The sequence below is a fragment of the Petaurus breviceps genome, unplaced genomic scaffold, assembly GCF_028583685.1.
Source record: "Petaurus breviceps papuanus isolate PSGF00001 unplaced genomic scaffold, PetGlider_PUasm1.0 98, whole genome shotgun sequence".
Lineage (NCBI taxonomy): Eukaryota > Metazoa > Chordata > Mammalia > Diprotodontia > Petauridae > Petaurus > Petaurus breviceps.
Window position 1 is genome coordinate 15,039,633 of NW_027187460.1, and position 25,373 is coordinate 15,065,005.

The 25,373-nt window shown below is 37.2% G+C and overlaps 1 protein-coding gene across 2 annotated transcripts in view; it reads left to right on the plus strand.

Annotated features, from left to right (window-relative positions):
- ZFAT (zinc finger and AT-hook domain containing) overlaps positions 1–25,373 on the plus strand; it is a 317,464-nt gene that overhangs the window by 97,833 nt on the left and 194,258 nt on the right. For both annotated transcript variants that reach the window (XM_069081280.1, XM_069081281.1), the window contains exon 3: positions 466–735. In XM_069081280.1, the coding sequence (XP_068937381.1) occupies positions 466–735 (270 nt within the window). The remainder of the gene's footprint in view (positions 1–465; positions 736–25,373) is intronic.

Consider the following 25,373-nt stretch of genomic DNA (forward strand, 5'->3'; position numbering starts at 1 on the left):
TTTAGAGCCTATTTCAAAGAAGTGTTTAGCATTTTTTTCTGGAACTGACTTTAAATTAAAATGATGGTTAACAAAGAACATGATTTGTGATCTGGGAGCTGTCAGTCATAACTTAAATCATAGCAGCTTTCATAAAAGTTGCATATAAGTGCTCTGATAATACAATATATGGCAACCAGGAGAAAGAAAGGGTCAAGGTTCTAAAACTGTCGGAATATATTACAGGTTGCTAAATAGCTATGATGGTGTCAGTTTGTAAGGCTGTTATTAGTGAACAGCTGTTAGCACCCTGACTTTTTTTTCCTTCTCATTTTGGCTTTAGAATTTGCTTTGATAACTAAAATGTGAAATGCTACCCGTGTTTTCAAACTTGGTTGTTCTGATATATGACCTCACTTCCCAACAGCCCCTTCCATCCCCTTCATGCAATTGTGTCATTATGTTCTTTTTAATGCTCCTTTATAGAGCTTTTGGTAGTGAAGAGAAAACGGGGAAGACCAAAAGGCTCAACTAAGAAGCTCTGCACTGATGAGGAATCAGCTGAAAATAATAACTGTAGTCCAAATGAAGAAAATCCGCTAGCTTCCCCTGAACGAAACAGCCTTCCTGAAGTTACTGAAGTGGTGCCTGGCAACTTGGAATGCAGTAAATGTTGTCGGAAATTCTCCAACCCTCGTCAACTAAGAAAACACATCTGTATTATTGTGTTGAACATTGAAGAGGAAGGTGAACCAGGTAAAATACTTCTCTAGCACAAAACATAGCAATATATTTTAATACTGTCCCCATTTCTCATGAGTTAGCAATGATTTCATATATTGCCATTACCCTGGGGGAGTATGAGCCAAAGTTGAGAGGTTGACAATCCTAAAGCATATTTGAGATACTAATTTGCCAGTTTGGCTAGAGCAGTGGATTCATGAAGAGCAGTAGTAATGGATAAACCTACAGAGGTGGGTTGGAGCCAAATTATAGAGAACCTTGATGCATGTCTATTGAAGATGATTAAGCATGGTAAAACTGCTTTAACAAGGCAAGTTTAGAGCAGGCTGTAGGCAGGGAAAGGAATTTTGAGAATTTCAGTAGCTGAAAGTGTAACAAGGCAAGCTTCAGTCAGCTTCTGAGTTGAATAAGGCTTTGCCTCCTTCTTGGAGGGACTATTCTAGCTTCCCTGGAATGGTCCTAGCCTCCCTGGGCCAGCAATTCCACTGTGCTCTCCAGTGCAATCATAGTATGCTCTCTGCCTTCCTTCTACTCCACCTTCACACCAGTTGGCTTACCTGTACATTTCCAGGAAGGAGGGGAGCTTCCTAGCCTGTCTAGGCCAGCCGTTCCATCATGCTCTGGATGCTTGCTGCCCTCTTTCTAGTTCTATGCAGCTGTCTGATGCCCTGAAATAACTCTGACCTGAGGCTAACCCCTAGGAATCAGATTTCATTATTCAGTGAATCAACTCACTCTCATTCTGTCATGCCCATCTCATTCCAGTGATTCTAAACCCGTTTGTTCAACCACATTCTTTGTTCCTTGCTGCCTACTTCCTTACTCCTATCCTCCTCACCCCAAAACCCCAACATGTCATTCTTTAGCTACATACCTCTTTCACTGAATGCTCTGGAATGTTTACACCATAGGTAACAAACTTACTTTCTTTTTAATCTTTTCCTTTCTCTTGCCCTCAGTCCTCTTATAATCATTTAATCCCGGCTCCCTTCTGATGACACAGCTTCCCTGGCTACCCCTTCAAGTACTGTTGGTACTTTTACTTCCCCACTCATTAGTTGAGGTGGGAGAGTTAGAATATTCCTTGCTCCTCATTGCCACTTTCAGATCCTCTTCTTATTCTTATTCAGTAACCTTTCCTCTTTTGTGGTGTGTTTAAACCATATTTATTACCATTTCAAGATTCTTTCAGATCACTGTTACATACCAACCCCTGGGATGTTCTCCTTCCTTCCTCAATGAGTTCAGTGCTTGACTCACAGTCTTTTTCTTCTGCCTTCATACTAGCAGATGTCAATATACACACATATGTACATATATACACATGTATGTGTGCCTATCTGTCCATCCATCTATAATCCCTTAAACACCCTAACCTTTTAGTTTCTCAATTCACTCATTTCCTATGACACCTTACCTTAGCTATACACAGTCATACACTGACCTTGCTTTAACTTACAAGTGTTCCATATTCATATGAACTCTGAAATTCCTTTATCTGATCATTATCTATTATTATTCCAGCTCTTCCTTTGCCTTTCATCTACTGTTCTTCATCTTCTCTATAACATCCAGTACTTGTATCCCTTCAGTTCTTACTCCCCTTTGCAATGGTTATACTCTCCTACTTTCCCAATATTGACCTATTGGTAAATAGGTTTAACTCTATTCTTTCCTCTTTTCTTAAGGCTCTTGTCTGCTCCTCTTCTTGCTGATGCTGCTCCTGGAGGCAATAAAGAGCCATTGGAGTTTATTGCATTTATGTAGGGTGTGTGTGTGTACATGTGTGTGTGTGTGTGCATGTGTGTGTGTGTGTATGCGTGTGTGTGCGTGCGATCCTATCTGCAATTCTGGAAAATCGCTTTAGTGACTGAATAGAGGATAGATTGGAGTAGAAGAGACTTGAGGTAGGAAGACCCTCAGTTACACTATTGCAATAATCTAGGTGTGAGGGGATGAGAGCTTGCTCTACAGTGGTGGCAATGCCTGAGGAGAGAAGGGGGTGAATTTGAAAGATGTTGCAAAAGTGAAATCTACTGGTCTTGGCAACAGATTGGATATGGGGAATGAGAGATAGTAAGGGATTTGAGATGACTGATTTTGTGAGCCAGAGGAACTAGAAGGATGGTGTTGCCCCTTAGAGTAATAGGGAAGGTAGCAAGAGAGGAGGGTTTAGGGGGAAAGATGAGTTCCATTTTGGACATGTTGAGTTTAAGATGTCTACTGGACATCCAGTTTGAGATGTTTGAAAGGCAGTTAGAGATGCCAGATTGGAGGTCAGCAGAGAGTTTGAAGTAAGAGTAGATTTGAGAATCATCAGCATAGAGTTGCAAATTAAATCCACAGAAGCTAATGAGATCACCAAGTGAAATATTATAGAGGGAGAAGAGAAGAGGGTCCAGGACAGAACCCTGAGGACACCTACAGTTAGAGGTCTTTATCTGGTAGAGGATCCAGCAAAGGAGACTTGAGAAAGAGTGGTGTCATAGGAAGAGAGCTCATGAACTCTGAATGAAGATTGAAGAAGAATTTCCTTATTTTTCTGGCTTTCTTTTTCTCCTTGCAATATGGTTAATATGGAAATCTGTTTTGTATGACTTCACATGTGTAATAGGTATCATATTGCTTGACTTCTCAAGGGGTAGGGGATGGAGTGGAGAGAGGTATAGAATTTGGAGCTCAAAATAAAAATAGTGAATGTTAAAAAAAAGCCAGAGACAGACTTTTAATCCATGTTTTCCTGAAAATAAGGATGACTTTGTTGACCATACCGTAGTGACTCTCGTTGTCCATGCAAATAGTAGAAAATGTGATGTTCTCTGATTGATCCTGATTGATAATAATTGAAATGGATTTTCAGTACACTTTCCTTTGTGAAAAAGTTATGTAATTCTGTTGCTGTCTATACTTTTCATTCATTTTTTTCTAGCAGTATCAAAATATAATTCAGCTGTCTTTTATCTAGGATCTATGTGATAGCTTCGTCACCTGTTCTTGCTATGTCAAACCTTAAAGTGTAGGCTAATTGGCATAATCATTTTACTAAATGCTGTTTGAATGAAAAGTATAGACAACAACAAAATGACATTTCAGAGAAGTCATTTGACTTTTTTAGTTTAATAGGATTGTAGCAAAGCATTGAACATCTGCAGGGCAAAATATATTTTATTTGGTACATATTCCAAGTTTATCTGAAGTTTAATATAAAAATGTCAGGAAAAGTAAACTAGTAAAAGGATTTTTTGGGTTATAACTAGATAATATACCTGATGCCTTTTCTTGTCTTAAAGTTGTCATTCTGAAATTATTCAGGTCATTTTATTTCAGAACAGTTGTACAAATCTACTCTTTCATAAATCACCTAGTAGTTGAATATACAGTGGATAGAGAGCCAGGCCTGGAGTAAGGAAGACTCATTTCCTGAGTTAAAATCTGGCCTTAAATACTTACTAGCTTTGTGACCCTGGCTTGCCTCAGTTTCCTCATCTGTAAAATGATCTGCAGAAGGAAATGGCAAATCACTCTAATATCTTTGCCAAGAAAACCCCAAATTGGGGTCACAAAGAATGAAACATGACTGAAAACAACTGAACAATAAGAATTCATGATATTCTTTTAGATTTATTCATTAAATGCTTATAACTAAAATGGTAACTTTTGCCCCCTCAAAGCTCCAGATTAAAATTCACATTTTATAATTATAAAATGATTTTATCTATGATTATAAAAACTATAAATATCTCATTATCAAGCTAATTATAAAATAATTGCGAATATTTTTGTGGGTCATTCTGAAAGAATGAAAAGAAGTAATCCAACAAGACCTCATGGGTTTACTATTTATTATCTGAAAGTCTTCATTTTAATCTTATTTTAGAAAATTTTTTAATATAAGTAACATTTCAAATTCAATGTTATGACTGAAGATATTTACCATAAGATAGTAATAATATATAAATTTAATTTGGTTAGAATTGTTTATTTGAACAAAGATTTTCAAAATATTGCTCAACTGTAGATGGTCTTAAATCTTATTTTTCATTGCCTTTATTTCAGTATTTCTCATTTAAAACAAAAACACAGTAAAAATGCTTGCTCACAAATGCATGTGGTTGAAAATGGTCTTTCAGGGGTTGGTTTGAAAGACCTGAATATGTTTAGCTTTGTGAAGAGAAGGCTTACCAGATACATGATAGCTGCCATTAAATATCTGAAGGACTCTGGTGAAGAAGAGTGGATAGATTTGCTCTGGTCCCAGAGGGCAGGATTAGAAGCAATAGGAAGAAATTAAAAAGAGGTTAATTTATGCTTTGGTATGAAAGAATAAACAAAACAAACTTCCTAACACTTAGAGGTGTTCAAAACAGTAATGAACTGTCTTAGGAGCTGCTACGTTATTGCAGATGTTTAATCAATAATTGTTGCCCTGTTTGTCAGTTATATGGTCTAGGGGATTCATATTGAGGCATGGGTTTTATTAAGTGGCTTCTGAGGTTCTTTCCAAGTCTAATATTCTATGAATTGAACTCCATTATGTAGAGTATTATAGTACATTCCCTTTCCTGTCTTCTTTCCCAAGGTCTTGTGCTATTATGTACTATAAGGTTTTATTTGGATGGCCCATTGACACATCATACTCAATAGAGATGAAAGTAAGTTTTTCATTTTCCTATTTAAACTAGCAATTTCCCTTAACTTCCTTATTTTTGTGAAATTGTATGATTCTCAGTCATCCAGACTTGAAATCTCAGTCATCTTTCTCTAGTGCTTTATACCTTTCCATCACTTGCAGTGAGTTGTACTGATTGAGAATGATTGATTAAATACCCTGGACCTAAGTAGTCTGAGGGTACTCTGCTTTTGATCCCCTTTTCAGGGAATTTACTAAATAAGAAAGGAGACTGACTTCAGAATCATCTTGACTTTAGGGACCCTTAGTGACCACATAATCCAACCTGTTCACAAAGTATGACTCCTATCTAAACCTAATTTGTTAAATGGCCATCCAGCACCTAATTGGAAATCTGGTTGTGGTAAACTCAGTCCTACTTTGGGCAGCTTATTCTGTTCAGGGGATCATTCTAATTTTCCCTCCAAAACACATCCAAAGATTCTATGACTATAGTTAGAGACAATATTGGGCCATGAATCCTACTTAAAATGACAGTTTTTATGTTTTTTTATAAATAGGGAAGGCAAGCATATTCCATTGTAAGTAATTTTTCTTTATCCTTATTAATAAAGAGGCATTCTCTTTGAAAAGAATATGGTAAGCTCTTAAATAACATGAGATTTTGACTGCAAGGAATTTGAATCAACTTGGTAAATTTCCTTTCCTTCTGTGAGATATATTAATTATAGAGACCATTTTAATTTATTTAAGGATGTGTTTGTTAAAAAGTAGCTAACCGTTTGTAGATTAAATATGATATTTTCATTCTTAGTTAAATAACAGTGCCCTCACCTAACAGATTTTAAACTTTTTCATGTTCCCTGTTAAAGTACCAACTCTTAGATGACTTCTCTGGGGTCTGCTAACGAATTCAGCCTGATTTACGTGGTCCCTGACTGAAAATGTCAAATTTAAATGACTAAGAAAAAGAGAAGGTATCACTAACAGGTAGCTCTATTTCATCAAAAATAGATCCTATCAGAATAATTTCATTTCCTTTTTTCACAGGGTTACTAGACTGATGGATAAGGGGGACCTGTGAGCATAGTTTGCATAGATTTCAACAAAGCATTTAAAAGAGTCTATTATTCTGTCTTTATCGGATAAATAATAGTAGAACTAGGTGGATGAAGAACTATTGAATGACAGGACCCAAAGAGTAATAATGGATGAATCAGTGTCATTTTGGAGGGAGGGTTATAGAGAAATGTTCTAGGGATCTGGCCTTGATCCTATGATATCCAATATGACTTGGAGAGAGGCATAGGTAATCTTTTTATGTGGAGGGCACAAAACTGGGAGGGTCTGGATTATAAAGCAAGGATCCAAGAAGATCTTCATTGATCAAACTGTTGAACTGAATCTAATAAAGTGAGATTTCATGCATATATATATATATATATTTCTAAATCTGGATTAAAAAAAAATAACTTCACAAATAGAAGATGGGGGCAGGTACATGATTAGATCATAGTTCTATATGAAAAAGATCTGGAACTTGCCCATGAATTCCTTCAGTTACCTCTAAAAAGTGAATCCGAATGGATTTTAGAGTGGTAGAAACCCCTGGGAGAGAGTGTGGCAGATTTCCAACTCAGCAAAGTGTGGAAAATCAATAGGATTTGTTGTGCTGGGCAAGGGGAGCACAGAGTGAAGAGCACGGAGCACATGGACTGCAGCAGCACAGACCCTACCATAGTGGAGCCAGAAGAAGCCCGGGCAAACTGATTCATGCACTGCAGGACAGGGTCTTTCGAAGCTAGGTAAGAGACTGCCTGTGGTAGTGGCAGTGGCAGCAGCTACTCCTGGGGCTATCAGCCCACAGTCTAGATGTTTAAAAATCACCTGCTTGTACTTCCGGGAGCCAAGATGGTGGAGTAAACCTTAGGTGCTCTCAGTCCCCCTTTTTTGACCTTGAAAAATCCAGACAATATTGCCTCTGGGTAAAATCCTAAAATAGTGGAGCCAGCTGGAGGCTTGGGAGACTAGAGGAAGGGTGTGGCTGTGGCTGTGCTGAGGCTAAAGTACATCATGGGAGGCATCCCAACAAGCCCCATCGCAGCCCACATCAGGAGATCCTGAACCCCAGGGGCATGGAGCTAGCAAGTGCTCACCAGAATCCCAAGTGTGTCTTTACACAGCCAGGGGAATGGGCAGACACCAGTGCAGTTCCTGGCCACCAGAGGCTGAACCTGCCTAAGTTTTAGACCAGGGGCAGGGAGGAGGAAACTTAAAAGTGGCCAGACTACCCCTTCCTCATACCTCACTCTGAGCTTCAGTGTAACTCTGGGGAAATACAGAAAGTCTGCCTCCTTCCCCCCCCCCCCCCCCCCGCCCCCAATGGTCTCAGTACTCAGCATTCAGAGCCAGAGGTGACAGCATACAAAACCAGTAACTAAGCACCTAGCTCCCAGCATAAGAAGTGTGGGTCAGAGTCCTCTGTGTCCCAGAAACAGAGATCCACTTTAAAAGCCAGGAAATAGGCAATCACAGTGGGCAAAAAGTAAATTGGAAAAACAAAGACTATAGAATCCTATTATAATGAGCAGAAGAACCAACTTCAGGAGAGGGCAGCATTGACCCTATACCCACATCTGAAACCTCCAAAAGAAATATGAACTGGTTTCAAGCCCAATAAAGCATTCTTAGAAGAACTCAAGAAGGAATTTAAAAGCCAAATTAGAGAGGTAGAAGATAAATTGAACAATTATTTTAAAAATACAATTGCCAAAGTGGAAAAAAAAATTCACTGAAGAAAGCAACTCCTTAAAAAGTACAATTAGCCAAATGGGAAAGGAGCTACAAAACAAATTGGAGAAAATAGCTTCTTAAAAGAAAACATTGGACAAATGGAAAAGGAGTTACAAAAACTGAGGAAAACAATTTTTATTTTGCCTTTTGGAGGGCAATTGGGGTTAAGTAACTTGCCCAAGGTTACACAGCTAGTTTTTTTTTGTGTGTGTGTGTGTGTGTGGGTGTTAAGTGTCTGAGGCTGGAACTGAACTTGGGTCCTCCTGACTCTGGGGCCGGCGCTTTACTCACTGCACCACCTAGCCACCCGAGGAAGACGATTCTTTAAAAATTAGAATTAGACAAGTTGAAGCTACTGACTCTATGAGGCATCAAGAATCAGTCAAACAAAATCTAAAGAATGAAAAAATAGAAGAAAATGCAAAATATCTCATTGGAAAAACAACTGACGTGGAAACCAGATCCAAGAGAGATAACCTAAGAATTATTAGTCTACCAGAAAGCTATGATGAAAAACGAGCCTGGACAACATTGTCCAACAAATCATCAAGGAAAACTGCCCTGCAGTCCTAGAACCAGAAGGTAAAAATGTTATCAAAGGATCCACTGAACACTTCCTGAAAGATCCCAAATTAAAAAGTCCAAGAAATATTGTAGCCAATTTCCAGAATTATCAGGTCTAAGAGAAAATACTGCAAGCAACCAGAAAGGAAAATTCAAATATTGCAGAACTACAGTCAGGATCACACAGGACCTTGCAGCTTCTGCATTATAAGATTGGAGGAATCGGAATATATCATAAGACAAAGGAATTTGAACTGCAACCAAGGATCAACTACCAGGCAAAACTGAATGTAATCTTTCAGGTAAGGAGATGGTCATTCAGTAAAATAAGGGACTTCCAGACCTTCCTGATAAAAAGGACAGAGCCCAGTGGAAAATTTGATGTCTAAATACAAGACTTAAGAGAGACATAAAAAGGTAAGCAGGGAAAATACACAAACACACACACACAACATACACAAAAAACCAACTTGTTATTTGATAAGACCAAACTGTTCACATCACTCTCTGGGAGGGTGATACCTGTCAGTGTTGAGAATTGCTTAATTATCATGACATTCAAAAGGGATATACATAGATAGAGGGTGTGGGTATAAATTAATTGATATGATGATAAAAAAAATCCTCATTAAGGTGTGCAAAGGGGCTGTACTGGGAGAAGAGGAAAGGAGGAGTCAGAAAAGGGTAAATTGTGCCACACCTGGGGCAGCTAGGTGGTGCAATAAATAGAGCACCTGCTCTGGAGTCAGGAGGACCTGAGTTCAAATACGGCCTCAGACACTTAACACTTACTAGCCATGTGACCTTGGCCAAGTCCCTTAACCCCAATTGCCCTGCCTTGCGTCCTCAAAAAAAAAAAAGAAAAAATTATGCCACATGAAGGGGCATAAAAACATATAGTAGAAGGAACGAAGGAAAGGAGATGAGCATTGTATGACCTTTATTCTCATTAGTTTTGGTTCAAGGAGGGAATAACATACTCAGTTAAATATAGGAATCTAATGTGAAAAGACACAAAAATTTATTATAGTTGAGGTAAAGAAAGGAGGGAGAAGAACGTTGTTTGAGATTTACTCTCATTGGATTTGTTTTGAGGAGAATAACATTTTTAATTATAAAAATCTAAAGTGCCCTTCAGGAAGTAGGAGTATAAAGGGAAAAGAAAAGTGGGCAAGATGATTAAAAGGGAGGGAAGAAATAGTAATGGAAAAGGGTAGGAAAAAGGAGGGGGGCTGATAGGGAATCTTGAGGAAGGCAGTGGTCAAAAGGAAAACTCTTAAGGAGGGGAAGGGCAAAGGGAGAAATAAAAGCATAAACAGGGGAGGTAATGGGATTGGAGAGAAAGACACAGATAGGAATCCTAACTGTGAATGTGAATGGAATGAACTCTCCAATAAAATGGAGGTGGATAACAGAATGGATTAAAAACCATAATCCTACAATATATTGTTTGTGGGAAACACATTTGAAACAGGGGGATATGGGGCGGCCAGGTGGCGCAGTGGGTAAGAGCGTTGGCCCCAGAGTCGGGAGACCTGGGATAGGTTCCGGGCTCAGATGCTTAACACCCACACAAAATAATTGGCCGTGTAACCTTGAGCAAGTTCCTTAACCCCAGTTGCTTAGGGGCAGCCAGGTGGGACAGTGAATAAGAGTGCTGGCCCCAGCATCGGGAAACCTGGGATGGGTTCCGGCCTCAGATACTCAGCACCCACACAAAAATAACTGGCCGTGTAACCTTGAGTAAGTTATTTAGCCCCGATTGCTTAAAAAAAAAAAAAAAAGAAACAGGGGGATACACACAGGGTAAAGGTAAAAGGCTGGAGTAGAATATATTATGCTTCAGCTAAAGTAAAAAAAAAGTAGGGGTGGCAATCCTAATCTCAGACAAAGCAAAACCAAAAATAGATCTAATTAAAAGAGATAAGGAAGGAAACTATATACTGTTAAAAGGCACCATTGACAATGAATTAATATCATTACTAAACATATATGCATCAAGTGGTATAGCATTCAGATTTTTAGAGGAGAAGAAAAGGGAGTTAGAAGAAGAAATAGATAACAAAAAATTACTAGTGAGGTGGAGTCAAGATGGCAGAGTAGAAGCACGACCTCCCCACTGCTCCGGCTTCCACCTTCTCCAATCCATGTAAAAAGGGGACTCTAAACAAACTTTGGAGCTGCAGAACCCACAAAATGACACAGAGAAGCTAACCTCCTGATGAGGATAGCCTGGCAGGCCAGCAGGAATCGGCCAGTGCAGTACTCTGGGAGCTGAGCCCAGCCCTACACCAAGGTTTTAGCCCCAGGGAGGGCTTGACCAGCCACCAGCCGGAGGGACTCCAGATCATCAGCAGCTGTGGCCGTTTCTAGATTTATCAACACATAGATGCGAAGGACAAAGTGAGAGTTCAGTGCAGTCTGGACTTTGGGACCCAGTAAGTGGGAGAACATGGCTTTTGCCCCCGGGGTGAGAAGCCACTGAGAGGCTGGCACAGCCAGCCAGTGCCAAGTGGCAGCTTCAGCTCCTGGCCTGCAGAGTGTAGGGGGACCAAGCACCAGTCTGAGTGATAATTGCTCTCGCTTTAACTTACTTGGATCTGGATTGCAGTCTAGGGTGGAGGTTTTGGGGTGTGTGTCCAGCTTGCCAGAGCATGTGGAGACCTCAGAGAGGGCACCAAACTAATACCTCCGGCAGATGAGAAAACCCCAGTGTTTGGGACAAAAGTTCCTGTCTGGTGGCAGAATCCTACTGTGGCAAAAAGCCCAGGGGTCAAGTGACTGAGGGGTGACATGGCGAGGCAAAGGAAACAAAGCATACAGAAGATTCCAACATTAGACTCCTATTTTGGGGACAAAAAGGAGCAAAGCATGGAACAGGAGGAAGGCAGTGATGTCAGAATCCTGCACCAAAAGCTTCAAAGGAAAATACAAGCTGGTTACAGGCCATAGAGGACCTTAAGAAGCAGATAAGAGAAGTGGAGGAAAAATTGGGAAGAGAAATGAGAATGATGCAAGAAAATTACAAAATGAGAGTCAACAGCCTGACTGAGGAAAATCACAACTTAAAAAATAGACAGACTCAAATGGCAAAAGAGGCTCAAAAAGGCAATGAGGAGAAGAATGCCTTAAAAAGCCGAATTTGCCAGATGGAAAAAGAATCTCAAAAGCTCACTGAGGAAACTCATTGCTTCAGAATTAGATTGGAGCAAATGGAAGCTAATGACTTTATGAGAAATCAAGATGCTGTTAAACAGATCCAAACAAATGAAAGAATAGAAGGCAATGTGAAATAACTCCTGGGAAAAACCACTGACCTGGAAAATAGATCCAGGAGAGATAATTTAAAAATTATTGGACTACCTGAAAGCCATGATCAAAGTAAGAACCTAGAAAGCATCCTCCAGGAAGTTCTCAAAGAAAACTGCCCTGATGTTTTAGAACGAGAGGGCAAAATAGAGTTTGAAAGGATCCACCGATCACCTCTTGAAAAAGATCCCCAAAAGAAAACTCCTATGAATATTATAGCCAGGTTCTGGAATTCCCAGATTAAGGAGAGAATATTACAAGCAGCCAGGAAGAAACAATTTGAATATTGTGTAAACACAATCAGGATAACCCAGGATCTGGCAGCTTCTACACTGAGGGACTGAAGGGCTTGGAATATGATATTCTGGAATTCAAAGGAGCTGGGATTAAAACCAAGAATCACCTACCCAGCAAAACTGAGTATCATGTTTCAGGGGAAAATATTGTCATTCAGTGGAATTCAATTCAGTGGAAAGAAATCATAAGGAACTTATCAAAGTAGAACTAATAACATTCCTACATGGAAAAACAATTATTGTAACTTATGAAACTTTTCTCGGTAGTTGAAGGGAATAGAAATATATATATGGGCATATGAATACATATGTGAATGTGTGTATATATGTGTACAGGTATACATAGATAGAGGGCACAGGACCAATTTAACAGGAAGGGATGATACTTAAAAGGTGAAATTAAGAGGTGAGAGAGGAATATAATGAGGGGAGATGGGCAGAGACAGAATGAGGTAAACTATCTCATATAGAAGAGGCAAGGGAAAATGGTTACAATGGAGGGGAAGAATAGGAAGGCAAAATGGAATGGGTCAACCTTATTCCCATTGAATTTGGCTTGAGGAGGGAATAAAATACACACTAAATAGGGTATCTCACCCTCCAGGAGAGTAGGGAGGGAGGGGATGAGAGGCATGATGATGGAAGGGAGGGCAGGTTTGGGGGGGGGAGGGAAGTTGGAAGCACCCACTTTTGAAAAGGGACGGGATCAAAGTAGAGAATAGAACAAGTGAGAGGTGGGATAGGAGGGAGGGAAATATAGTCAGTCTTTTACAATATATCTACTATGTTATTGTTTTGCATTAGCCACACATGTGCAACCTATACTGAACTGCTTAACTTCCCAGTAAGGGTGGGTGACAAGGGAGGAAGGGAATGAATCGGGAATTCAAAGTTTTAAAATCAAATATTCAAATATATATATGAAGAAATTACTAGTGGGGGACCTTAACCTCCTCCTCTCTGAACTTGATAAATTTAACCTCAAACTAAACAAGGAAGCAGTTAAGGAGGTCAAAAAATTTTTAGAGAAGGTAGATATAATAGACCTCTGGAGAAAACTTAATGCATATGAAAAAGGAATATACCTTGCTCTTAGTAGTAACGGCACATACACAAAAATTGACCATGTACTATAGCATAAAAACCTTATAGTACAGTGCAGAAAGGCAGAATTATTAAATACATCCTTTTCCACTCATGATGCAATAAAAATTATTTGTAATAAAGGGCCATGGAAAGATAAACTAAAAACTAATTGGAAACTAAATAATCTTAAAGAATGAATGGGTCAAACAACAAATCATAGACACAATAACTTCATTCAAGAGAATGACAATAATGAGACAACATACCCAAACTTATGGATTGCAGCGAAAGTGGTTCTTAGAGGAAGTTTTATATCTCTGAATGCTAAAACTAAAAAAATAGAGAAAAAAAGAGATCAATGAATTGGAACTGCAACTGAAAAAGTTAGAAAAAGAACAAATTGACAATCCTCAATTAAATACTAAATTAGAAATACAGAAAACCAAAAGAGAGATTAATAAAATTGACATGGATAAAACTATTTAAATAAATAAAACTAAGAACTGGTTTTATGAAAAAAAAAACAATAAAATTGATAAACCTTTAGTCAATTTGATTAAAAAAAGAAAGAAGAAAACCAAATTACCAGTTTCAAAAATGAAAACAATGAATTTACTTTCAGTGAAGAAGAAATTCAAACAATAATTAGGAATTATTTTGCCCAATTGTATGCCGATAAATTTGACAATCTTAGTGAACAGATGAATATTTACAAAAATATGAATTTCCTAGATTAACTGAAGAAGAAGTAAAATACTTAGAAAACCTCATCTCAGAAAAAGAAATTGAAAAAGTCATCAATGAACTCCCTAGGAAAAAATATCCAGGGCCAGATGGATTTACAAGCGAATTCTATTAAACATTTAAAGAACAGTTAATTCCAGTACTTTATAGATTGTTTGGGAAAATTGGTGAAGAAAGAGTTTTACCAAATTCTTTTTGTGATACAAATATGATACTGATAACTAAATCGGGAAGAGCCAAAATAGAGAAAAAAAAATTATAGACCAATTTTCCTAATGGATATAGATGCCAAAATTTTAAATAAAATATAAGCAAAAATATTAAAGCAACTTATCATGAGAATAATATGCTATGATCAGGTAGGATTTATCCCAGGAATGCAAGGCTGATTAAAATATTAGGAAAGCTATTGGTATAATTGATCATATCAACAACAATGCCAAAATGAAACCATATAATTATCTCAGTAGATTCAGACAAACCTTATGACAAAATACAATACCCCTTCCTATTAAAAACACTAGAAAGCATAGGGATAAATGATATCTTCATTAAAATGATAAGTAGCCATCTATCTAAAACCATCAGCAAGTATTATATGTAATGGGGATAAGCTAGAAACATTTCTAATAAGATCGGTGGTGAAACACGGATGTCCACTTATCACCCTGTTATTAAATTTGGTATTAGAAATGTTAGCTGTAGCAATAAGAGAAGAAAAAGAAATTAGAATAGGCAAATAATAGACTAAGTTACCACTCTTTGCAGATGGTATGATGATATACTTAGAGAATCCTAGAAAATCAAGTTGATTCTTGATTTGAATTTGATTGTTGAACTTGAAATAATAAATAACTTTAGCAAAGTTGAAGGATATAAAATAAATCCACATAAATCCTTAGCATTCTTATATATTTCTAATGAAGCCCAGCAGCAAGAAATATAGAGAAATTTCATTTAAAGTTACTCTAGACATTATAAAATATTTGAGAGTCTACATGCCAAAGTAAATCCAGGAACTATATTTTCACACAAATAAAGTCAGAGCTAAACAATTGGAAGAACATCAGTCGATTGTGGTTAGGTCATGCTAATATAATAAAAATGACAATTTTGCCTAAATTAATTTGCCTGTTTAGTGTCATACCAATCCAAGTACCAAAAAAATTATTTTATAGAACTAGAAATAATAGTAACAAAGTTCATCTGGAAGAACAAAAGGTCCAGAATATCAAAGGAATTAATAAAAAGAAATGCTGGGGAAGGTGGCCTAGCCATACCAGATTTTAAACTGTATTATAAAATAGCAGTTATCAAAACTACTTGTAATAACTGAGAAATAGAGTGATGGATCAGTAGAATAGATTAGGTACACAAGACACAGTAGTCAATGACTATAGTAATCTCCTGTTTGATAAACTCCAGCTTCTTGGATAAGAACTCACTATTTGACAAAAACTGCTAGGAAAACTGAAAAATAGAATGTTAGAAACTGGGCATTGACCAATATCTACACTGTATACCAAAATAAAGTTTAAATGAGTTCATGATCTAGATATAAAGGCTGATACTATAAGTAGTCTGGGAGAGCAAGGAATAGTTGTTAGATTTATGGAAAAGGGAAGAATTTATGAACAAATAAGAGATAGAGAGAATTGTGTAATACAAAATGGATAATTTTGATTACATTAAATTGAAAAGTTTTTGTACAAACAGTCAACGTAACCAAGATTAGGAGGGAAGCAGAAAATTGGGAAAGAATTTTTATAACCAGTGTCTCTGATAAAGGACTCATTTCTAAAAGGACAGAGAGTTCAGTCAAATATATAAGAATACAAGTCATTGTTGAGGTTGATCTATGCCTAGTTTTAGCCAAAGTGCTTTGTACTTACAGTTTTTGTCAAATTGTGAAGTCTTACCGCAAAATTTTTTTTTTTTTTTTGGTGAGGGGAGCATGGTGGGTGGCATAGTCATCAAACATTAGATCACTAAGGTCATTTACTCCTGTGTATTGTGTACCTAATCTGTCCTGCTGATCTAAGACTCTCATTACTTAGCTACTACCAGATTGTTTTGAAGATTACTGAATTGTAATATAGTATGAAATGTGGTACTGCTAGGCTGCTTTCCTTCACATTTTTTTCCATTTATTCCTTTGATACTCTTGATCTTTTGTCTTCCAGATGAATTTTTTGATTATTTTCTCTAGCTCTGTGGAATAATTCTTTGATAGTTTGATGGTATAGCACTGTATAAGTAAATTAATTTAGGAAGAATTAGGAAGAATTGTTAGTTTTTATTATATTGGCTCAGCCTACCCATGAGCAATCATTATATCTCTAATTGTTTAGATCTGCTTTTATTTGTGTGAAAAGCATTTTGTAATAGTCTTCATATAGTCCCTGAGTTGGTCTTGGAAATTAGACTCCCAAGTATTTTATATTGTCTACAGTTATTTCAAATAGTATTTCTGTTTTAATCTCTTCTGCTGGACTTTGTTGGTAATATATAGAAATACTGATGATTTATGTATGTTCATTTTAATTATTTCAACTAGTCTTCATTTATCTATTTACTTATTTTTTGGAGGGGGGAGGCAAGGTAATTGTGGTTAAGTGACTTACCCAAGGTCACACAGCTAGTATAGTGTGTCAGGTGAGGCGGGATTTGAACTCATGTCTTCCTGATTCCAGGGGCGCTGCTCTTTTCACTATGCCACCTAGCCACCCTTCAATTAGTTTTTAAATTGATTCTCCAAATATTTAATCATATCATCTGCAAAGTGGTAGTTTTGTTTCCTCATTGCTTATGCTTATTCCTTTAATTTCATTTTCTTGCCTTATGATAGCTAGCATTTCAATTATAGAGTTGAATAGTATTGGTGATAATGGACATCATCTTGCTTCACCCCTGATCTTATTGGAAAGGCTTCTAGTTTATTTCCATTACAGATGCTGGGGTTTTTTGTTTGTGTATATGTTTGTTTGTTTGTTTTTAGTTTTGTGCCCAATTCACTGATATACTTTTTATCTCATTTATTGATGTGCATATTTAAATTTTACCCAAAGTACTGCTTTGGCTACATCCCACAAATTTTGGTATGTTGTCTCATTGTTGTCAATTATCTTTAGCGTAATTATTAATTGTTTCTATCATTTGTTCTTTGACCCACTCACTCTTTTAGATTAGATTTGTTTCCAATTAATTTTTTTAAAAGCATTTGGGGTAAAGTAATCTGTTTAAGGTTACACAGCCAGTTATTTCTGGGTGTGGTGCTGAGTATCTAAGCCCGGATTTGATCCCCAGGTCATCCTGACACTAGGGCGGTGCTCTTAATCACTGAGCCACCTGGCCACCTCATAGCAATTGGGGTTAAGTAACTTGCTCAAGGTTACAGGGCCAGGTGTTTCTGGGTGGGTAATAAGTGTCTGAGCGTGGATTCAATCCCCAGCTCATCATGACACTGGAGCCGGTGCTCTTACTCACTGTGCTACCTGGCTGCCCCTCCAATTAATTTTTAATCTGTGCTTCAGAAGACTTTATTGAAAGTTTGTTTTGCTTATGACCACTGCCTCCCTCAGTCTGCTCCATTTTTAATACCACCTTTTCCCCTTTTCTTTTATCCTTTTTCCTGTCTATTTCCCTTTTGGGTTAGATAGATTTTTATACCCAGTTGACTGTGTTTATATATTCTTTCTGCTTTGAATCAATTCAGGTGAGAGCGAGATTCAAGTGAGACCTGTTCCTCCTATTCCCCCCTCCACTGTAAAAGTTCTTCACAGGCATCTTTTATGTGAGATAGTTTTCCCCATTCCTCTTCTACCTTGTGCCTTCTCCCAGTATATATCCCTCTTTCTCACCCATCCTGTTTTTTTTTATTTTTTGGAGAACATCCCAGCATAATTAACTCACATCTATGCCCACTGTCTCCTTTTAACTTCTCCAATAATGATAATGTTTTTAAGAGTTACGTGTATCATCTTCCCACATAGAAATGTAAAAAGTTGAACTTTATTGAGTCCCTTATGATTTCTTTCTCATGTTTACCTTTTTGTGTTTCTCTTGAGTTTTATATTTGAAGGTCTGTTTTTTTATACAGCACTTGCTTTTTCATCAGGAATGCTTGAAAGTCCTCTGTTACATTGGATGTTGATTTTTTTTTGTCCCAAAGGATTATACTCAGTTTTCTTGGGTAGTTGTAATCCTAGTCCTTTAGCCTTCTGGGTTATCATGTTCCAAGCCCTTGGCTCCTTTAACATGGTAGCTGCTAAATCTTGTGTGATCCTGACTGTGGCTCCATGATATTTGAATGATTTCTTTCTCACTGCTTGAAGCATTTCTGTTTGACCTAGAATTTGTCTATAATATTCCTGAGAGGTTTCATCTTGGGATCCCTTTCAGGAGATGATTGATTAGATTCTTTTAATTTCTGTTTATCCTCTGATCCTAGGATATCAGGACAGTTTTCCTTTGTAACTTCTTGAAGTATGATAAAGAGGCTTTTTTTTTTCAATCATGGCTTTTAGATAAGCCTATAATTCTTAACTTACATCTCCTTGATCTGTTTTTCAGGTTTAGCTCTTTTGCCAATGAGATATTTTACATTTTTTTTTTTTTGTCTTTTGACTTTACTGTTTCATGATGTCTCATGAAATACTCTACTTGGCCCAATTCTCATTTCTTCAGTGAGCTTTTGTATCCCTTTTTCTCTTTGACCAATTCTGTTTTTTATTGGTGTTACTTTCTTCACTTTTTGTCTGCCTTTTTTTTTTTTTTAGCAAACTATTGTTTTCTTCTAATTTTCTTGCAATACTCTCATTTCTTTTCCAAATTTTTCCTCTACTACTGTTATTTAATTTTTTTTTGGAGGGGGAAAGGTAGGGCAGTTGGGGTTAAGTGACTTGCCCAAGGTCACACAGCTAGTTTTGTGTTAAGTGTTTGAGGCCGGGTTTGAATTCAGATCCTCCTGACATCAGGGTGAGTGTTCTATTCACTGCGCCAACTAGCTGCCCCTGTTTTTAATTTTTCAAAATCTTTTTTTACTGTTCTAGGAATTCTTGTTTATTTTATGTACAATTCATATTTTTTTTTCTCTTTGAGGCTGTGCTTCTAGCTATTTTGTCATTGTTGTCTTCTTCTGAGTTTGTGTCTTGATGTTCCCTGTCACCAAAATAGCTTTTTATGGTCAGATTTTTTTTATCTGCTTGTTTGCTCATTTCCTCAGCCTACTTTTTGACTTTGAATTTTATGTTAAAGTTGGGTTCTCTTCTGGGGGTTCAGGGGAGGGATGGAGACACACTGTCCCAAACTAAATGCTTTTTAGTGCTGTTTTCAGAGCTAGTTTTGGGGGTTTGGAAATTTTTGGTACTTCCAAGGTTGTGTGATCCAAGGAGAAGTTTGTTCACTGCTCTCAGGGTCTGCCCTGGTCCTCACCCAGAAAGGGCTTTGATCCCTTCTAGCTGCAAGTACTATTGCTTCTTAGGGCCACTGTTCCTTTGTGACTGAAAACAATACTTCTCAGGGTCCCTGATCCTTTGGGACCCAATGAACTGCTTTCTATCCTGAAGCTGAGACCCAGAAGTGGGTATGTACAATGGAGTTGCTTTGTCTTGCGCCCAGTGATAGTACAGGGGTCCCCTGATCTTTCTGATCTGGTGTCCAATCTCCTTACCATCTCTAGGATCTCCTGAAGCTGCTGCCACTGTTGCTGTTATTGCCTCTGAGACTTCCTACTGATGTGCAGCCATGTGGGCCCCATCCCAGTGTCAAGACTTTTCCTTCCAACTTTCTAAGTTGTTTTGGGCTGGACAAAATGACTTACCCTGAACTTTTATTATTTATAATACTCCAGAATTCAATTTGAGGCATTATTTTAATTTTTTTGGTGGAGATTATTGGGAACACTTTGCTGTGGTACTTCTTTATTGTGCAATTTTAGCTCTGCCCTTGAAAGACCTTTTCTTTGTTTTTGAGAATTTTATCTTATTTTATTTGTTGCTCTTTGTTTTTATATTAGAGTAATTACTGAATCTCTCTCTCTCTTCTCCCCTTTCTAATGATCCATCCTTTATAACAAAGATTTAAAAGAAAGAGTAAAAAAAGACATTTCGGTCTATCCTCTCTCCTGTCTGTAACAGTGTATACACTATTCCACATCCATAGTCTTCCACTTTTGCCATAAAGAGAAGGTGGTGCATTCTCTCCACTGTTTTCTAGGAACAAGGTTATTCACTATAATTATGCAGTTCAGTTTCTTTTTTTTATTCTTTCCATTAGCATTGTTGTAGTTTTGTACATGTATCAGATTCATAGGTTGCAGAATAGTATTATGAAGAGAGTTTGGAATTTTTTCTTGAGGTGATTATCAATTAATAGCCCCCTTAAGGGAGCAGAGAAGATTGAGAGATCTGTCAGGTACTGGAGGAAAATAACACTTCAGTGTACTCTGTGCTCCCGTTGATCATTGTTTCCAACTCCATTGTGCTGTTTCTGTCTTCTGTACTAGATGAATTATATTCTGAGGGATGGAAGGAACCTAATAGATGTGATCACTGAACTGTTGTCAATAATCTTTGAGGAATCTTAGAGAACAGGATAGATGATGAAAGAAATGGAGATAGGCAAAAGTAGTTTTTATAGTAGTAAAAGTACTTTTCTAGTTACCAGAAAAGATGAGAACTCTAGTTCTTTAAACTAAGGAAAAATGATCTTAATGTTAATAATGCCTGTTGAAATTTTAAAGCAGTTTGCTAAATACATAGTTTATGAGCACTTAGAATATGCAGAGCAGTGATCATTCTTCTCATGTGGAAGAACATTGACTGAATGATTATATGGTTAGGTAAGCTGAATGTCTGTGCCTAAGTGTTATTAACTGATATGTAAAGGACCTTCTGGGAGGTCTTAAATAATACCATTTAAGATTGAGCAACAAAGCTCTACCTTTGACCTTGGCTTGTGTCATTTGTCAGTGATGTGGACATTAATATTTAGAGGCCGTGCCAGTCAAACTTAATGGGTGACAAAGATGAGAAGACTATTGGCCATGTCCAATGACAGAATCAGAATCCAAAAAATTTGGACAGATTGTTCATGTCCCAACATGATGACATTGCATAGGAGTAAATGTAAAGTGTTCCAGTTGGGTCAGATAATGATGATGATTAATAATGCTAATAATGATGACGATAATAAGTAACACCATTTCTGTAATGTTTTAAGGTTTGCAAAGTGCTTTACAAATTTGATCTCATTTGATTCTTACAACAACTTTGGGAGGTTGGTGCTAATATTGTCCCCATTTTACAGATGAGGAAACTGATGCAGACAGAAGTTAAGTGACTTGCCCAGGACCACACAGATAGTAAGTGTCTCAGCCCAGATCCAATGCTATTTCCATTGCAACAACTAGCTGTTGGATAATGAACTCGTCAAGCACAAGATGGGAGAGACTTGACTTAATAGGCTTAATCATGTAAAAGAGACTTGAGTGAAGTCAATTACTCAATTTCAGTGATTTATGAAATCATAGAATCTGAATTGGAAGGATGTGATAGGCCATCTGGTGTAACCTATACCCAATCAAGAATATCTTCTTTAATATATTCAACAAATAAGGGGTGGCTAGGTGGCTCAGCGAGTAAGAGCACCGGCTCCAGTGTCGGGATGATCTGGATCAAATCCAGGCTCAGATACTCAGCACCACACCCAGAAATAACTGGCTGTGTAACCTTGAGCAAGTTACTTAACCCTGATTGCTAAATATATATATATATATATATATATATATATACACATATACTCAACAAATAGTCATCTAATCTTCATTGAGACAAAACAAATTAGTAAACCAAAGCATCCCCTCCTACTTTGGATAACTGATTGTTCGGATCTTTGTTTTTTTTTTTTCCTTTGATGTCAAACCTAATTCTCTCTCTGCAATTTCTGCCCTTTTGTCTTAGTTCTACCTAGAACTAAGGTAAATTCCTCTTCCCTGTGATATCTCTTCAGATATTTGAAGGTAGCTATTAGATGCCCCAGAATCTTTTCATCATCCCCATGTCCTCCAGTTGATCTTCATATGTCATGCTCTCAAGACCTTTCACCATTTGGACTGCCTTCCTTTGGACATATCAGTATAGACATATCCAAGAAAAATAGGGCACTCAGAAATGAGCAGTCTTAGCGATGAAGTGTAACCAGGGCAGACTATGTATGCCTAAACTTAGAAACCTTGTCTGTCTTAAAGAAGACTAACAATAAATTAGCTGTTTGGCTGCCATGTCATGCTAGTAATTCATGCTAATAATTATAGTGATAGCTGTCCTTCACATAGCACTTTATGTTTTGTAAAGTTCTTTACATTTCTTTTATCATTTGATACTCACAATATTCCTGTGAGGTAGTTGCTCTTATTTTCATCATTTTGCAGATGGAAAAATTGAGGCTGAGAGTTTTAATGATTTGCCCACATGGCTAGTAACTTGACTTTGGCAAAATTCAAATTCACTTGTTCTTTATTCAAGTCCATTACCTTCTCTACTCCATCACATTTAACCACATCTTTCCCATCTTGGGCTTAAAAGGTTAACTTTCCTTTTTAAACCAAAGTGTAAGCCTTCATTAATTTCTGTAAAATTTAATCATATAATAGCCTTCCCCATATGCTAGCCCTCATTTTTTTTTTTGTGGAACCTGACTGACTTAAGGGAAAAAAATAGTTTTATTGATGAAATTTTCTTTTTTATTGTCACTTTTACTTTCCAATGACTCCCTCTCCTCCCCTCCAAAGAACCTTCTCTTCCAACAAAAAAATACAATCAAGCAAATATGTTGGCACGTTGACCATGTATTCATTATTCTGAATATCTTATCTATTGCTTATTTGCCAGTAGGTGGGAAGCAGGTTTCATCATCAGTTTTTCTGAAATCACATGAGGTTACTTCATGAATCAGGATCTGAAGTCTTTCAGTATTTGTTTTCCCAGTCTTATTAACTTCACATAGCATGAGTTTAAACTGAGTAGTTGAAAAAGTATAGGCCATGGAGTCAAAGGACTCTTCATATGTGATCTGACACTCCATTTATGACTTTGGGAAACCATTCAGCCTTCCAAGGTCTTGGCTTCCTCATCTGAAAAATGAGGACATTGTAAAAGATCAACTCTGAAGTCCCTTCCAGCTCTAGATCTATGATCCTTTGATCCAAGTCTTACCAAGTTTCTCTGAATTTTTCATATCCATCATTACAATTTTTAAGTAGTCGCTCAATCATTGAACACTCACTTTCCCTCCAGTTCTTTTTATTACAGAAATATTACTATACAAGTTTTTGTACATATGGGTCCTTAACTTTTGTCTTCTACCTCCCTGGGGAATAGTATATTTAGTGTTTGTATTACTGAGTTGAAGATTATGTTGTAGTATGTTTTTAATTATAATTCCAAATTGTTTTTGGAATGGTTTAACCAATTTGTATCCTCAGTAGTGCATCCCTCAGTCCTACCAGTACTTTATTTTTTCTTTTGCTTGACTCAGTTCAACTTTTACTCCCTGCTTTGTATCATCCACAAATTTGAGAACCATGGCATCTCTACCTTAATGCTAATCATTGATAATCACCAGTCCTTGGACATCTCACTGCATAACTCTTTTCAAAATATTATCAAATCATTAACCCTTTAAGTCTGATCTTTCAGTGTAATGGAAGTGATACAACCATGCTCTCTGGGTCCACAGCAAATCTATGTTTTTTAATCTTTACTGGGAACTCACTGCTGTATTATGGTTCTTTTGCTGGTTCATTTTAATCTTCCCCTTTACTATTATACTTAAAAGAACAGCTTTTCAAAGCAAAAGCTCCTCCAGAATCTTCCACCATTCCTTAATATCTGCCTCTTAGCATAGGACCTCACTTTATGCTTTCCTGAGAAAATCGAGGTCATTAATCATGAGTGCACTCATCTCCTTATTATATATTTGAAAACCCTTCTGAGATTATACCTTTTTTCTTTTCCTTCTTTTTAGTCTCAGATAAAGGTGACCTTTTTTTTTTTTAAACCGGCATAAACCACCTCTGAGTGATTGATTCCAACAACTTCCATTCCCTCTGGCAACTTGCCTCCTCATTTATATACTTTTTGTGATCTTCAGTCTTTCCCCATGTACTGACTCATTCTCTGCTTTCTTCTTATGCTCAGGTCTCCCTTTTCCTATATATATATGGAGAGAGATACAATATACATATATGTATATATGTCTATGCATATATTCATACATGCATATATATGTATATATCTATGTGTATAGGCCTTGTACATTTATGTATACTGCAGTAGAACAATTCTCTGAATGTAATTTGTTATGTTTATATTGCATATATAGTATTTTGAAACCTTTTAACCTGAAAAATAATAATTTACATAGAAAAAAATCCCATATATGTGCATATATCTATGTATATATGATCTGTGTACATATACATACACAACAAAACACAAAACCTTCACTTGACCTACCATCCTCTCAAATTATGAAACTCTTATCTTTTTTTACCCTTCTTTAACTCATTTCTCAACTCATTCCATTCTGACTTCAGCACTTAACAAAAAACAAAACAAAAACCTGTTCTCTCCAAAGTTACTAGTGATCTGCCAGATTGAGTAGCTTTTCCCTCAGTTTTCATCTTTCTTGTCCTTTTTGCATCTTTTGACAATGTTGGCCATCCCATCCTGCAAGACACTCTCTCCTTTGTTTTTGTTTTTTCTTTTCTCTCTTTTCTTGTTGGTCCTTCTCAGAAAAGGTTTCTCCCTTCTTAGTTGTCTCCTTTCTTAGGTCACCTTCCATACTTTGCCTCTTTATTGTGTTATTCAAGGCTTTGTCTCAGGCCCCCTTTCTCTCTTTATTCGCTCTCTTGGTGATTGCATTGCTCCTATAGAGTTAATTATTTCTGTGTAGGTGATGTCAATATATACATATCCAACTCTCATTTTTTTCCCTCTTCTTCAGGCCTGTACTACAGCTGCTATTGGATACGTCTATTTAGATATCCCATAGGAATCTTGGGCTCAATATTTCCAAAATGGAAATCATTGTCCTTCTGCCCTCTCATCTCCCCTTCCCTCCAAATCCCCATCAATTCACCTTTTCCCCATACTTATTTTTGTCATAGGGTTCTCCTTTCATTTACCTAGGTTCAATACCTTGAAGCTTCATTTCCCTCATACCCT